Below are 15,644 nucleotides of genomic sequence, written 5' to 3'. Positions count from 1 at the left end.
CCCATCAAGGAAGAGATATGAAGAGGCCCAATAGGGATCAAATATGGAGACAAGACAGTTATGACAAAGTCCTCTTGTCAGGCTGTATTCCAGCTGGTCCTTCTGAGCAGGGCCTTGCTTCACCATGGCTAACTTATCAATCAGAGTACCAGCAAAGCAAATGGTACACTGCACAACTGAAGAGGGTTTTCATTAAGGGACTATTTACTAAAGTTTGGGCAGGTTTAGGAAAACCAACAAGAGGCAATACAATACTCTAAGTCTAGCAACAGTGGGGTGCTGTTTCTTTTGCCTGAAGAGGCAAAAGAAGGGAAAAATTACAAGAACCTGGAGAAAGGGGGGGTCACCAGACAAAAGCTGTGGCCTTAGAATAAGAGAAGCAGCCAACTGAAAACAAGAAAACAAGCAAGGAGGGAGAGAGACAAGGGAACAAATACTCCTATCTCAGTCCCCTGTCACACCTCCAACCTCCAATTAGCTAAATCCAACTGGACACCAGATGGCAAGGGTCCTCCTGATGCAATCCATACAAGTTAGCCTCCATCGACACAAGGTAGAGAGTGGATATGCAGGGGCAAAGAGAAGTTATGATTTCTGTAGAGGACCCTGAGGTGAATGTAAAGCAAGCTAAAAATAATATACAAGAAACATCAAATAGCACAGCTGGCTGGAGCAAAGTGAAAATGGCAGAATGGAGTAGAAAACAATAAGATCATGCTAAGAAGTCCCAAATTAATTTGGCAGGTAACAGGCAACCAGAGAAGATACACATGCAGGAAAGTAAAATAATTCTACATTAATGGTAGAAGTACATAAAGTCAAATTAAAAGGAAAGTCAATGATATCAAAGATCAATTAGATTATTACCACAATCCTGGTATTAAGAAGGTAGTAATAGGTAAACATTAACATGAACTCATCTTCTAATATGTTCTGGTTACCTCAAAAGTTTTATCCATTTAGTCCTCTTGATTTTAAGCTAAGAATAGTTAGCCTCAGAAAAATAACTTGCTGAAGGACAATCAACAACTGGTTAACTGCTACAAAGGCCACATTATCTCACTGACATGTGCTATCTAAATGAAGTACTGGCAGTAGAAACAGAATGCGAAGAACAGAAATTCACTGATAAGCCTAGTGCTCCATTAACTGAGAAATCTCAGGCGACTCACTTAATTCCTTCATAGCTCAGCTTCCTCATCTGCAAACTAAACATAGCTACCAAAATTATTCCTTCCATCTCTCAAATTCTCTTGTTGCATTACTAACTCATCAGCCTTCCCACTCACAAACCAAACCTGCCAATGAACATCCCCATTAATTCACCTTCAATTCATCTCTTGATACATACTCTCAAAACTAAATACAAATGCAGCCTCTCCAATAAATCCACTCATGTCCAAACTCATCAGTTAGAAGTCATTCCTAATTAAGCCAGCCTGGAAGTGATAGGCCATCTATGATTTCCTACAGAAATTATACCTCTTCAAGCCATTTGGCAAAATCCTAAGCACACTGTTGATTACCATTAATTTTTTAAATGAATTTTATTTTTTAGAGCACTTTTAGATTCACAGCAAAACTGAGAAAGAGTACAGTGTTTCCATACAGTACTGCCCCCTGCCAACACACACACAGCCTCCCCCACTACCAACATCCTGCACCAGAATGGTACATTTGTTACAATCAACGAATCATTATCACCCCAAGACCATAGCTTACATTAAGGTTCACTCTCGGTGTTGTACATACATGGGTTTAAACAAACATATAATGACATGTATCCACCATTACAGTATCATACACAATAGTATCACTGTCTTAAATATCTTCTGTGCTCTGCCTATTCATCCCTTCCTATCCCCTAACCACAGGTAACCACTGATCCTTTTACTGTCTCCACTGTTTACCTTTTCCAGAATGTGATATAGTTGAAATCATATACTATGCAGCCTTTTCAGATTCACTGCTTCCACTTTGTGATATGCATGTAAGGTCCCTCTATGTATTTTCATGACTCCATAGCTCATTTATTCTTAACATTGAATAATATTTCACTGTCTGGATGGACCACAGTTTATTTATCCATTCACTTACTGAAGGACATCTTTGATGTTTCTAAGTTTGGCAATTATGAATAAAGCTACTATAAACATTGTGTGCACGTTTTTGTGTAGACATAAGTTTTCACTTCATCTGGGTTAATATCAAGGAGTGAAACTGCTGCACTATATGGTAAGACTGTGTTCAGTTTTCTTAAGAAACTGCCAAATATTTTCCAAAGTGGCTCTACCATTCTGCATTCCCACCAGCAATGAATGAGAGTTCCTGTTCCTTCAAATCCTTGCCAACATGTTTTGAATTTTGGCCATTGTACTAGGTGTGTAGTAGTTTCTCATTGTTGCTTTAATTCATAGTTCACTAATGACATGTGATGCTGAGTATCTTTTTAAATGCTTATTTGTCATCTATATATCGTCTTTGGTAAAGTGACTATTCAAGTCTTTTGTCCATTTTTTAATGAGGCTGGTCATTTTCTTATAGCTGAGACTCAAGAGTTCTTTGTATATTTTGGATAACAATCCTTTAACAGATAGATGTGTATCTTTTGCAAATATTTTCTCCTACTCTGTGGCTTGCCTTATTATCGTAGGAGTGTCTTTTGCAAAGCAGTAATTTTTAATTTTAATGATAGTGAGCTTATCAATTATTTTTTTCATGGATCGTACCTTTGATGTTGCATCTCAAAAGTCATTGCCATACCCAAGGTTACCTTGATTTTCTCCTATATTACCTTTATTATCATTAATTTTTTTTTTTTTTTTAAAGTACTGAGGGCTGACCCCGTGGCTCACTCGGGAGAGTGCGGCGCTGGGAGCGCAGTGGCACTCCCGCTGCGGGTTTGGATCCTATATAGGGATGGCCGGTGTGCTCACTGGCTGAGCGGGGTGCGGATGACACCAAGCCAAGGGTTGAGATCCCCTTACTGGTCACAAAAAAGGAGGGGAAAAAAAAAAAGTACTGAGTGGCCAGTATGTGCCTAGACTCAAGACACAAGATGAATAGGGCAACAATACCCCCAAGCATCTTGAGGCACTACTTAAAGAAGTTCAGTCAAACAATCTTCAAGGCAGTGATTCTCAGCTGGCAGAGAGCAGCGAAATCACAGTATTGTGTGAATCATAACAGTTTAAGAGTGCAGGGTTTGGAGCCAGACTGCCAGGATTCAAATCCCAACTCTGCCATTTACTAGCTGTGTGCCCTTGTGTATCAACTGTCTCATCTGCAAAATGAGAACAATATTTATACCAATTTCACTTCACAGTACTATTGTGAAGATTAAATGACTTAATCCATGTAAAATGCTTAGCATAGTGACTGTCACAATGTAAGTGCACGATAAATGCTAGTACTTCTAGATTCTCCAGGATGGGGCTGAGGTATTACAGTTTGAAGAAACATTCGAAATTATCATTGCTGTAAATTTTCAATCCTGATATTTCATTTTATTTTGGAATTTCAAAAGAAGATTAAGGCACAGTCTCATTCTCATCTTCTGTGATCATTAATCCTAACAAATCAAAGACTCAAAATTAATAAATAAAAGTATGTCAAGGAAGTAGACACAAGTTAGCGGAAAGAGTATAGAGAAAAATTTCAATTTGGCAGGTGTAATCTATTTGTTAGGTTTTTTAAAAAAAAAAACACACAAATTTCTCATTTATAACAAAAGTTAAGATTTTAAGTGAGACCCTTAATTCATTTAAGCTAATATTTCAGTATCATACAAGTATTACTGATTTTCATATGTGCTAATCTAACACAGAAAAAAATACACAAAATTAAATATACAAAATTTAATTTACAAATTAAATATACAAAAAAATACACAAAATTAAACCACAGAATTGAGGGTGGTTTATTTCTCAGTGACTTCAGTAAGAATCTGTTTCAATGAGCACTGGCTAATGAAATAAACCATAATTTTATTTTCTAGTATAACAAAAAAAATTACACCTTGAAGAAGTATCAAAATTAAATTACTACTTTTAAAAGTACTTTTTAAAAAGAAAACTGCAACTAATTATGTGACATAAAATGTGCAAATAAAAATATTTCCTTATTTTAAAATTGATTAAATTCTGTCTTCTGATATAAGATTCAAACTTAACACATTTTATACAAAAATAAGATTTAAAAAAATATGAACTGATTCATTTATAAGACAAATATATCATTCCTGCCTCCTATATTAATCTGTCAATGCCAAGGACAGAATTTATATCAGGATAATTAGTATATTCAACATTATACAACGTAATCATTTTTTATGACTCTTTTATCACTCTCTCACCAAACCCCTTAAAACAGTAACTTTTACAAAGATACTCAGTAAGTGTTAAATAAGTGGTATTTTTATAGTATAGTTGAGAAGATATATACATCTGCTTATTTCACTTTTAACAATTACCTTTAATTGTTTCCTCCACTACTTCTACCACACGATCTATTTGTTGAACCTAGAAAACAAACAGACAAGCAATTTACACGGAGACAATAAATTTATTTGCATTTGTCCTCATGCTTGAACAAATGTTACTCATTTTCTAAGCACATCAGTGCAGTTTTTCTTTAATTAATGCATTTGGAAATATTATAAAAATATTCTATATTAATGTTTTATGTTAACAGTGAAGTATGAAATTATCACTCACCTGTTCTCCAATGATTACTGAAGAAATCATACCACATTTAAATAAAGTGCCTGGAGTTGTGTGAGGATAGCTTATCAATATAAACTCAACATATCCTGAGATACATTCTTAAGTTTAATTAAAACATGTCTCCTCACACAGAGCTTCAAGAAAATGGCACAAAATGACAACCTACACAAAAGGACATGCTAGTGTTAAGAAGATCTATCTCAAGTCCTACGCTTTATTATTTTAATATAAAAACCCTTTTAATGAATTTCTACCATGATCTGATTACTGTACTCAGGTCCATTAAATACAGTCAGATAAATACAGCTCTTGTTCTAAGGAAGATTTCCCAGGGTACCATGGGAACACAGAGGAAAGGTAATAATATCAGACCAAGTGATCCAGGAATGCTTGCTTCCTAGGGTAACTCGAGGCATAAACAGGATTACAATAAGAGGAGAAGCCCATTAAAGAGACTGAGTAAGCATGGCTATAACTTTTTTAAAAAATGAAAAAAGCAAAGTAATATTATGATCCAAAAAGCTAAAGAAAAAAAGTCAAGTAAGAATAGTAGGTCAGGGTTGATTCTCCTTTAGAAATCCTCAGATTATCATTGTTTTATTACAAAAGAAATATCACTGAAAAAATTCAAAAATAGAAATATAAAAAGGAAATAGTTAAAGCAACCCATAACATACTCCATCCTCCATCTCTACTCCTAAGATGAAATCTCTCATAACAGTTTGATAAGTAGATACCAAGACATTTTCTAGTGTTAAACATTTATTATAGATCTGTTCTGTAGCTTTTTTCTTTCTTACAAATGACAGGGGAGGATATATATATATGTACACACACACACACACACACACACACACACACGTCAATAAAATAAACCTGTCCCTTGATTTTTTTTCTTCTATACATCATCAGTACATATAAGTCTATTTCATTCATTTTACTAGCTGCCTAGTCTCCCACTGTATGGATGTACCATAATGCATTCATCCATATACCTATTGATGAAAGAGTTTATATTCGTTCATTATTATACAACAATGCTGCAATAAACTCAACTGAGATAAGAAGTGACGGAGTCTGGATGTATTGTCCCCTCCAAAACTTATGTGGAAATTTGATCTCCAATGTGGCAATATTGGAAACTGATTGAGTCATGGAGGCGGATCTCTCATGAATGGATTAATGCTCTCCCTGGGGGAGGGGGGATTAATGAGTGAGTTCTAGCTCTATTAGTTCCCACGAGAGCTCATTGCTTAAAAAGACCCTGACACCTTCTCTATCTCTCTTGCTTCCTCTCGCCATGTGATCTGCTTATACCCGCCAGCTCCCTGCCACTTTTTGCCCTGAGTAGAAGCAGCTTGAGGCCCGTGCCAGACGCAGCTGTCGCAGAGTCGTAAGCCAAATAAACCTCTCTTCTTTATAAATTACCCAGTCTCAGGTATTTCTGTTATAGCAACACAAAAGGGACTAAAACAAGAAGAAACTTTTTAAAAGATTGTAATTAAAATGTAATGGTAAGTCTCTTAGAAATATGTCTTTCGCCTCAGTGCTTTATAGGAAATAAGGAAAAGCTTGTGAAAGGACACTTAAACTCCACTCTCCCTCTGACTACTCATGATGGTAGTAGCAGCAATAACTACTGAGAACTGCCAAGGCAAAGTAAATCTCAGAGAATGTTGGGTATTTGGTCTCCAACAAACCTTCCTAACTGGAGACTCATCTACCTGGAACTTTGGAACCATTAGGTTCTGGTTTTATCAAGGGAGTCCATGTGACTTCCATACAGAATGTAATCAAAGAAGCCAGGAAAATAAAGTTCATGGAGGAGAAAGTAGCTAACAGTGTCAACTGCTACAGAGATAATAATATATAGACTAAAATGAGTATGCTTGATTTAACAATAACTTAGGGGAAGCAATAAATTCATACTAATGAATCATAACTAAGAAAATGGAGACAGATAATATAGACTACTCTTACCAAAATAACAAAAACCGGGATAGAAAGAGAAGAAAGAGGATTCCTGGTAGCTAGAGAATACTGACTATATGCTCATATGTGTTTTGGTTTGGGTTAGTGCATTTAACTATTTATTTATTTGTAATTTACATGCTGAGGTTAGAAAGGAAGTAGAGAAAGAGGAATTGAAGACAGGAGAAATAATTAATAGACCAAGGTCCCTCAGGAGGTATACAAGATAAAACCTAAAACACAGATAGGAAGACAAGCCCAGAACGAGAAGAGGATCAAGTCTCCTTCCAAAACAAGACGTTAGGAGGAAAGCATGGGAGCAGATGCTAGTCCCCTTTTAGAAGTCAGGAAGGATGCTAAACAAATTTCCACCCATTGACCTCAGTTTTTCTCGGTGCATTAGGAAGCAAGTTCATATGCTAAGAGTAAGAAACCATATTGTGAAATAAGAACAAAGTAAATGTTTAAAAATACCAGTTACAGAAAATAAGAGAGCAATGATTATGGACACATAAAAATTGCCAGACAGTACTGAGATACCAGTTGAAATTAGAGATTATGAATTTATAACAATGACTCCATGTACACCTGTCATTTTTCTCAAGGCCCAGCAGTTCTGGTCTAGGAGCCAAACAGGTGGATAAATGGATTTACCCAAACTTTGTTAAATCCACTGTTTATTCACCCATTATTTATTAAACATCTAACATATACCAATCTAACATATACCAGAATGGTTCAAAGGGTTGGGGAAATAGAACTAAGAGATTTATAGGATGGACCAGAAGGAAAGATGAAAGAAAGTTGACTATGCATTAAGACAGAGCTTAAAGAATAGGTAGAAAGGGAAAGAAGTAGAGCCAAAAAGAGAAATGAAGTGGCTGGGGGATGTGACAAGGAAAGAATGAAGAAAAAAAAGAAAGAAAGAAAGAAAAGAAAAAGAAAAAGAAAGGAGGGAGAAAGGAAGGAAGAAGAGAGGGAAAAGGAGAAAATAAAGATAGGAAATTATAATCAGAGTACAAATACAAGCATTTAGTATTTCTGAAGAACAGCAAAGTACAAGATCTGGTCATAGGAACAGATTGCTGAAACAGGACAAAGATGATGACCACCAGAATAGAGATATAAGGAAGTGAGAAATCATAGTGTTGTTGAGACATTACATACAGACACTCAAATTGCCCAGAAAATAGACAATGAGTAGCATAAGGAAGAGTTGGCCAAATTTCCCATTGAATGTGGGTGAATGACCAAGATATCAGTTGAGGATAGAAGAGAAAGAATAAAAGGAGAGTAATATATGAGATAATTCAATGATGGAGCCAGAACAAAAATGCTTTCCTAGGGCAGTAGAGATATGAAAGCTCACAGGGAACCCCACATACAGTTTTGGAGCACACTGACTAAGAAGCTGTATTCCTAGAGGACAGACAGAACAACATGGAAAGGAAGCAGTTTGTTTAAAAGTTGAGGATAAGCTAAAACTATAAAACCGTTAGAAGGAAAAGCCATAAATCTATACAAACCCTGGATTAGATAATGGTCTCTTAGATGTAACACCAAAGCACAAGCAACAAAAGAAAAAACAGATAAACTAGACATCATCAAAATTCAAACCTCTTGGCACTTCAAAGAACACCATCAAGAAAATAAGACAACACTGAAAATGGGAGAAAAAATTTTTGAATCATATCTCTGATAAGGGGTTTGTATCGAGAATAAACAAAGAATTTTTACAAGTCAAGAATAAAAAGACAAGCCACTTAAAAATGGCCAAAGAATCTGAATAGACGCTTCTCTGAGGAAGACATACAAATGGCCGAAAAGCACATGAATAGATGCTCAACATCATTAGACAACCATGAAATGCAAATCAAAACCACAATGGGGAAATGAGGAGCCATCATTTAGTAGGTACAAAGTTTCGGTCTGAGAAAATGAAGAGAGATGAATGATGGGGATGACTGCACAACAATGTGAATGCACTCAATGCCACTGAATTGTACGGTCAAAAATGGTTAAAATGGTAGTTTCAAGTTATGTATATTTTACCACTATAAAGAAAAATCCCACAATAAAATACTATTTCACACACACTAGGAAGGCTATCATGAAAAAGACAGATAATAAAAAGTGTTTATGAGAATGTGGAGAAACTCAAACCTTTATACACTGCTGCTAGAAAAGCGGTAAAATGATGCTGCCACTTTAAAACATAGTTTAGCTGCTTCTCAAACAGTTAAATGGAGTTACCATATAATCCAGCAATATCAATCCTAGATATATACCCAAGAGAAAGGAAAACATACATCCACAGAAAAACCAAAACAGTACATAACCGTACAAAAACAGTACATAAATGTTCATAGCAGCATTATTCACAATAGCCAAAAGGTAGAAGTATTTGTCAACAGATGAACAGATAAATAAAATTAGCACATTCATACAATGAAATATTATCAAGTCATAAAAGGGAATGAAGTATTGATGCATGCTACATTATGCTGGGTGAGAGAAGGCAGACAAAAAAAGGTAACATACATGAACTGTCCAAAACAGGAAAGTCTACAGAGACAATGTAGGTTGGTGATCACCTATGGATGGGTGGTGGGAGAAATGGGAGAGAGTGCTAAGGAGTACTCTCTTTTTGGAGTGATGAAACTGTTCTAAAATTGATTTCTGTGATGATCATACAACTATGTGAATAAACTAAAAACCATTGACTTACACACTTTAAATGGGTGAATAGCATGGTATATGAATTATATCACAAAAAAAGTTATTACAAAAAAAGTTGAGGGTGGGCAAATGTTCTAATGCCAAGGTCATGGAAGTCAAAGAAAAACTGAGGAAATGTTCCAGATTAAAGGAGACTAAAGAGACCTCTGACAACTGAATGCAACTATGGATCTGGGATTTTTCTTTTCCTATAAAGGACATTATTGCAACAATCTGTAATATATAAATATAGTCTATATACTAGCTTATAGTATTGTATCAATGTTAATTTCCTGATTTTGATAACTGTACTATAGTGATGTAAGAGAATGTCCATGTTTTTGAAATATTCAGAGGTACAGAAATAAAGGAGCATCTTGCTTGCAAGTCACTTCCAAAAGGATCAGGAAAAAAATATGTATACAAAAAAAGAGAACAGGCAAATTTGCTAAAATATTAACATTTTGGAAATCTGGGGAAAGGATATACGAGAATTCTTTATTTCTGCAACATTTCTGTAGGTGTGCATTATGTCAAAATAAATAGTTTAAGAGTATATATGTGTATGTATGTATGCATGGAGGAAATAAAGAGAAATTTTCTTTTACCCTGATGGTTATACAGAATTTGCTTAAATGTACACAACTGAAAATACATCCTCTGATTTAAAAAGGGTATGTGATGACATTTGCTTTTGTGGCAGAAAAATCAGATATTGCCCACACATGATAATTTAAATCAGTGACTAGTGTAGGGGAAACTCTAGGACTTTAAAAAGAAAGGTCTACAAAAAAATTTTTTTAAAAAGTACTTCATTACAAACAAGTAGGAAAGAAGGTCATTAAATAATTTAAAGAAAATATTGTATCCATTTCCATTTGCAGTAAGGAAGACAATGGAGGAAGCAGTGGGAAGAAAAGAAAGAAGGAGAGACCAAGAAGAAAGGGCAAGAAAGAAGAGAGTCAGAAGAGGGGGTGGTTAAATGGAAAAGAGAGAAGTTAGGGAGCAAAAAGAAAAGCACAGGGTGGGAGGCAAGGAGAGAAGAAAAAATAATCACGAGCAAGAGAACAAACTCAATATTCACAGAAAATAAGGAAGAATATATTGAATTTATTCCAGGAGAAAACAAACATTGCTCTTAATTAATACTATAAATTGAAACCCTGAATACACAAGAGCTTATTCTCTCGCATATAATTCAAATAAAATAAATAAAACAGTATTTTGTGTCCTACAGGCCCTTAGTTATAAATATACAGAAAAGAAGACGTGCAGTATGTTCTATTACTGACTCCATATGTTCTCAACAATGAAGAAAGGAGTTGGTGAGTAAACAATTCATAAATAATATTAGTGAGTCATTCTGCTGCAGAACTTTTAAAAGAAATCCATGAAAATCTCACTCAGTTATTATGAACTACTCCAAATTTATAACTAACCATGTATTGAAGAAACAAGCCTATACAAAGTCACCTAAAGCAAATAACAAGTGCTATTCTAAGATGTCCTACTTGTTTAGAGCAGTGCTATCAATAGAACTTTCTGCAGTGATGAAAATGTTTATATGCTGTGCTGTCTACTATGGTACTAACTAGCAACGTGGTTATTATGCATGTTTAATTCAGCTACTGTGAAAGAGGAATTTTAATTAAATTTGAATTTAAATAGTAACAGGTGGCTACTATCAACCATACTGAAAAGTGCAGGTTAGGGAATGGCTATGACAGCCACCCAGTTTGTGGTAATTTCGCTATGGCAATCTAGGAAATGAACACACATCTCAGACACAACTTTGCCAACTAGGCAAAGTCCACTCATCTGAGGCCATCAGAGAACAAGCTGATACTACTCAGCAGTAACAGGTTCTGCTTTAGAATGCACTTGAAGTATCTTTTTTCCTGAACAAGTAGCTAGATAAGTTAATGTCTAGGAATAACACAGTGACAGCTAACATTTCTTGAAGAATTAACTTTGTTTCAGTTCTATGCTGACGCTTCACATGTATTACCACATTTAATCCTCAAGTTCCAAGGCAGGAGATGAGGTTATTTCCAAGTCAGAGGGAAACGAGGCACAAGGATATCCAGCTAGATTTTTGCTAAGTATTCTTATGAGATCTTATCCAGGAATGGCAGAGAGGTAACCCACTTGATGAATTTGCCTTTTCCTATGCATGTGGCAGTCATTACTAAATGACCACAGAATGCTATCCAACTGAACCTGGAGGTCAAAAGGCAGCAGGCAAGTGAGGGACAGAGAGGCAGGAGATGAAGTCAGAAAATCAGGAAGGAAGATTATGAACCTTGTAGCTCATGCTATGCAGTTTAGATTTTATTCTATTTGAAAAAGGAAGACATTGCAGGGTTAACAGAATTATTTTAACAACATTGCTTGAACTAATTCCACTGAAAATTTGCAAAAACTGTTCTTTATCCACATTTCTCTATTATTTGGTGTGATTTTTAATTTGCCTGAATCTGGCTGGGGTTTTACTATCTCTTGATCTTATCCCAAGAAACCTCAAATCCTTTCAGGATTAAGAGATGTTGATACCGTATAGATACACATTAACACACAGAGAAACTGTGTCATTAGCTCTCCTCATTTTTATCATATATGAATAAATAAAAGGACAATCTGTCATTTTCATTTTCCTTTTTATTAAGAAATATCAGAATAAAACTTGAAAACCACCCGAAAACTCCATTAATCTTTAAAAGGAAAAAATGGTGTAAGATAAAGGGTCCACTTCCATTCTTCCACATGTGGATACCCAGTTTTCCCAACAATATTTATTGAAGAGACTATCCTTTTCCCATAAGTCATCTAGGTGGCTTAGCCAAAAATTAGTTGACTATATATGCTTGGATCTATTTCTGGGCTCTCTATTCTGCTATATTGGTCAGTGTGTCTATCTTTACGCCAGTACCATACTGTCTTGAGTACTATAGTTTTGTAGTATAATAGGAAATCCGAAAGTATGATGCTTCCAAATTTGTTCTTCTTTCTTAAGATGTTTTGGCTATTCAAAGTCTTCTGTGGTTCCAGACAAATTTTAAAACTGTTTTTTCTATTTCTGTGAAAAATGCCACTGGAATTTTGACAGGAACTGCACTGAATCTGAATATTATACCATACACAAAAAATCTACTCAAAACAGATTAAAGGCCTAAGCATAACACTTTAAACATAAAGAAAAAGCTCTTTGTTATTGGCCTTGTCAATGATATTTTGGCTATCACACAAAAACTCAGGCAGCAAAAGCAAAAATAAACAAATGGGACTGCATCAAGCTAAAAAGCTTTTGTGCAGCAAAGAAAAACAACAAAATGGAATGGCAGCCTATGGATTAGGAGAAAATATTTGCAAGCTATATATTTGTAAGGCATTAATATCCAAAACATATAAGGAATTCATATAACTCAATAGCAAAAAATCTCTCCAATTTAAAAAATAGGCAAAAGATATGAATAGAAATTTTTTCAAAGAAAACATACAAATGGCCAATAGGTACATGGAAAAGGTGCTCAACATCACTAATTGTCAGGAAAATGCAAATCAAAACCACAATGAGATAGCACTTCACATCTGTCAGAATGGCTATTATCAAAAAAATTAAAAATGGGTGTTTACAAGGGTGGGGAGAAATGGGAACCCTTGTACACTGTTGATAGGAATGTAAATTAGTATAGCCATTATGGAACATAGCATGGAGAGTCCTCAAAAATTAAAAATAGAACTACCATATGACCCAGCAATCCTACTTCTGGATATATATCCAAAGAAAATAAAGTCAGCACCCTGTAGAGATATTTGTGCTCCCATGTTCACTGCAGCCTTATTCACAACAGCCAAGATGTGGAAACAACCTAAGTGTCTGTCAACGGATGAATGGATAAAGAAATTATGGTATATATAAATAACAGGATATTATTCAGCCTTAAAAAAGGAGATACTACCATTTGCGACAACATAAATGAAACTGGAAGACATTACGATAAGTGAAATAACCCAGACACAGAGAGAAAAATAGTGTCATAATGTCACTTATATGTAGAATCTTAAAAAAAAAAAAAAGTCAAATACATAGAAACAGGGAGATGAGTGGGGATTACCAGGTATGGAAAGGGAGAGAGAATGAGAAATAGGTCAATGAGCACAGACTCACAGTTATGTAGCGAGAGTAAGTCCAGAGATCTAACATACATCATAAGGACTATATTTAATAATACTGTAGTACTGAGAATTTGATACAAGAGAAGATTTTAGGTGCCCTTACTATACACAAACACAAAAAGTTTTAGAAGGTATGTATGGAAGGTGATGATAGGTTAATTAGCTTGACTATAGTAATCATTTCAGTATGTATATATATATCAAAACATCATGTTGTACACCTTAAATATATACAATAAAAAGGGGAAAAATGCCCTTCTTTCCATCTCTGTTAAGAACTATACATATAAAAAGTTTTTTCATCAAATGTATGTTCAAATTTTTCTCTTTCATCATAATGGGAGTTTGAGCCAATAACCAGCATCTGACAGGTCGAAGTTCAATACTGACTTCTCCATATTTTTCTCTAAAAATTTTGCTACGAGCTGTTAAGGAAAGTCCCTACCTTAAATGGTATTTGTGGAGAGCTCAATTTCCAAAACTCTTAAATTTAGGGAAGTTCACAGCAGTCATTAAGATAACTTAATGTGTTTCAACTCTATTTGAATAAAAGTTTCTTGAATTCACAAGACTGTGAACAAGTTTGCTAATAATGTGCTACACAAAAGAGCATTTGATGTTGCATGTGGTTTAATTTGAACAAAACTCTCTTATCTTCTAGTATATTTTTATCATTTTTCCCTTCTTCATGGAAAAAGATTCTTCCCCAATGGTAGGAATAGCACTTTCAATGAAAGTTATATGACAGCACATTCCTCACACTACTGAAAGCATATTTTCTACTGAATGGTACCAGTGTGTGAGTAACACTAAGTTAGAGATAAAATTACTAATTGAAAGATAAGACCAGGTTAGAACGATGCCAGCAAAATGAACATCAGTACCAGGAATCTCTCTTCCTCTTTAATCCAACTCAAATACCTATAAAACTTTTGTGGGGAGAGGAAGGTGGTCAAAATCCCTTTCAGCAATAAAAACAAAGTTCAACAGGCTAAACTCAATCATAGAGTAATACTGCTTGAAACATTAGATTATACTCATATTAAACAGGACATGTTACAAAGCAAAAAAATGTTTAAAATGATATTAAGCACAGAGTAATAGTAGAACTAAAACAGAAACACACATTAGAGACATAAAACATCAACTAATAAACATTGCTATATGTAGTAGGCAGAATAATGGCCTTCCAAAGACATTCAAGTTCTAATCCCCAGAACTTGTGCATATGTTACACGTGAACATGGCAAATAGGATTTTGTAGGTGAGATTAAGGACCACAGATGATGAGATTAACCTCGATTATCCAGGTGGCCCAATTTAATCATGTGAGCCTCAAAAGTTGAGAACCTTTCCCATCTATGCAGAGAGAGAGGTGATGACAGATGGAGGATCCTAGAGAGATGGCCTTGCTGGTTTTAGAGATGAAGGAAGAAGCCATGAGCCAAGGAGTGTGGGTGTCCTCCGGAAGCTGGAAAAGGCAGGGAAACTGTTCTCTTGAGCCTCCAGAAAAGAATACATAAATGAATAAATCTTTTTCATACTTTAAAAGAAAAAGATTAAAGAGAGAGAACTGAAAGCAACAGGTCTAGAAAGGGAAAAACATAAATGGGCTTTTGAATTTACATATCGTGCTGTTATAATACTGCCTTTTTATAATGAAGGTCAAAAAACAAAATATAGCAAGAAGAAACATTAGAAGACACGAAGTAGAAACAAACAGAAGGACAGTTTCTCAAGCTTTGCCCTCAATATTGATGCCACTGTTCCTGCAATACTGTTCCACTTCCTCAATTTGTTTACTTTTGGCAACATGGTATATGACAGAAATATTTTCAAATGTAGCCTCTTTCAAATACTACTTCCTTTATACATATAATTTTCAAAATTAAAGTATTCACATTTAAATAGTCACCGTGCTGTTTGACTTTTCAGGTTTAGAGCAGCCTGCCTGAAAATATGTTTAAACCATTGCAAATTAACCTGGAAATAGTTGCTGAGATAAGCAGACACCTGCATTAAACCACATTTCTGTTCAGCTCTCCAAAGAAAATG

At 35.1% G+C, this 15,644-nt stretch overlaps 1 protein-coding gene across 4 annotated transcripts in view; it reads right to left on the bottom strand.

The window, feature by feature from the left end:
- The window catches only part of CDKAL1 (CDK5 regulatory subunit associated protein 1 like 1), a 636,490-nt gene that overhangs the window by 452,950 nt on the left and 167,896 nt on the right, over positions 1–15,644 (bottom strand). For all 4 annotated transcript variants that reach the window (XM_063097088.1, XM_063097092.1, XM_063097090.1 and 1 more), the window contains exon 7: positions 4,472–4,520. In XM_063097088.1, the coding sequence (XP_062953158.1) occupies positions 4,472–4,520 (49 nt within the window). The remainder of the gene's footprint in view (positions 1–4,471; positions 4,521–15,644) is intronic.

This window comes from Cynocephalus volans, chromosome 5, assembly GCF_027409185.1.
Source record: "Cynocephalus volans isolate mCynVol1 chromosome 5, mCynVol1.pri, whole genome shotgun sequence".
NCBI classification, from domain to species: Eukaryota; Metazoa; Chordata; class Mammalia; order Dermoptera; family Cynocephalidae; genus Cynocephalus; species Cynocephalus volans.
Note: the sequence above shows the minus strand (reverse complement) of the source record. Positions and strands in the feature narration are given on the sequence as shown.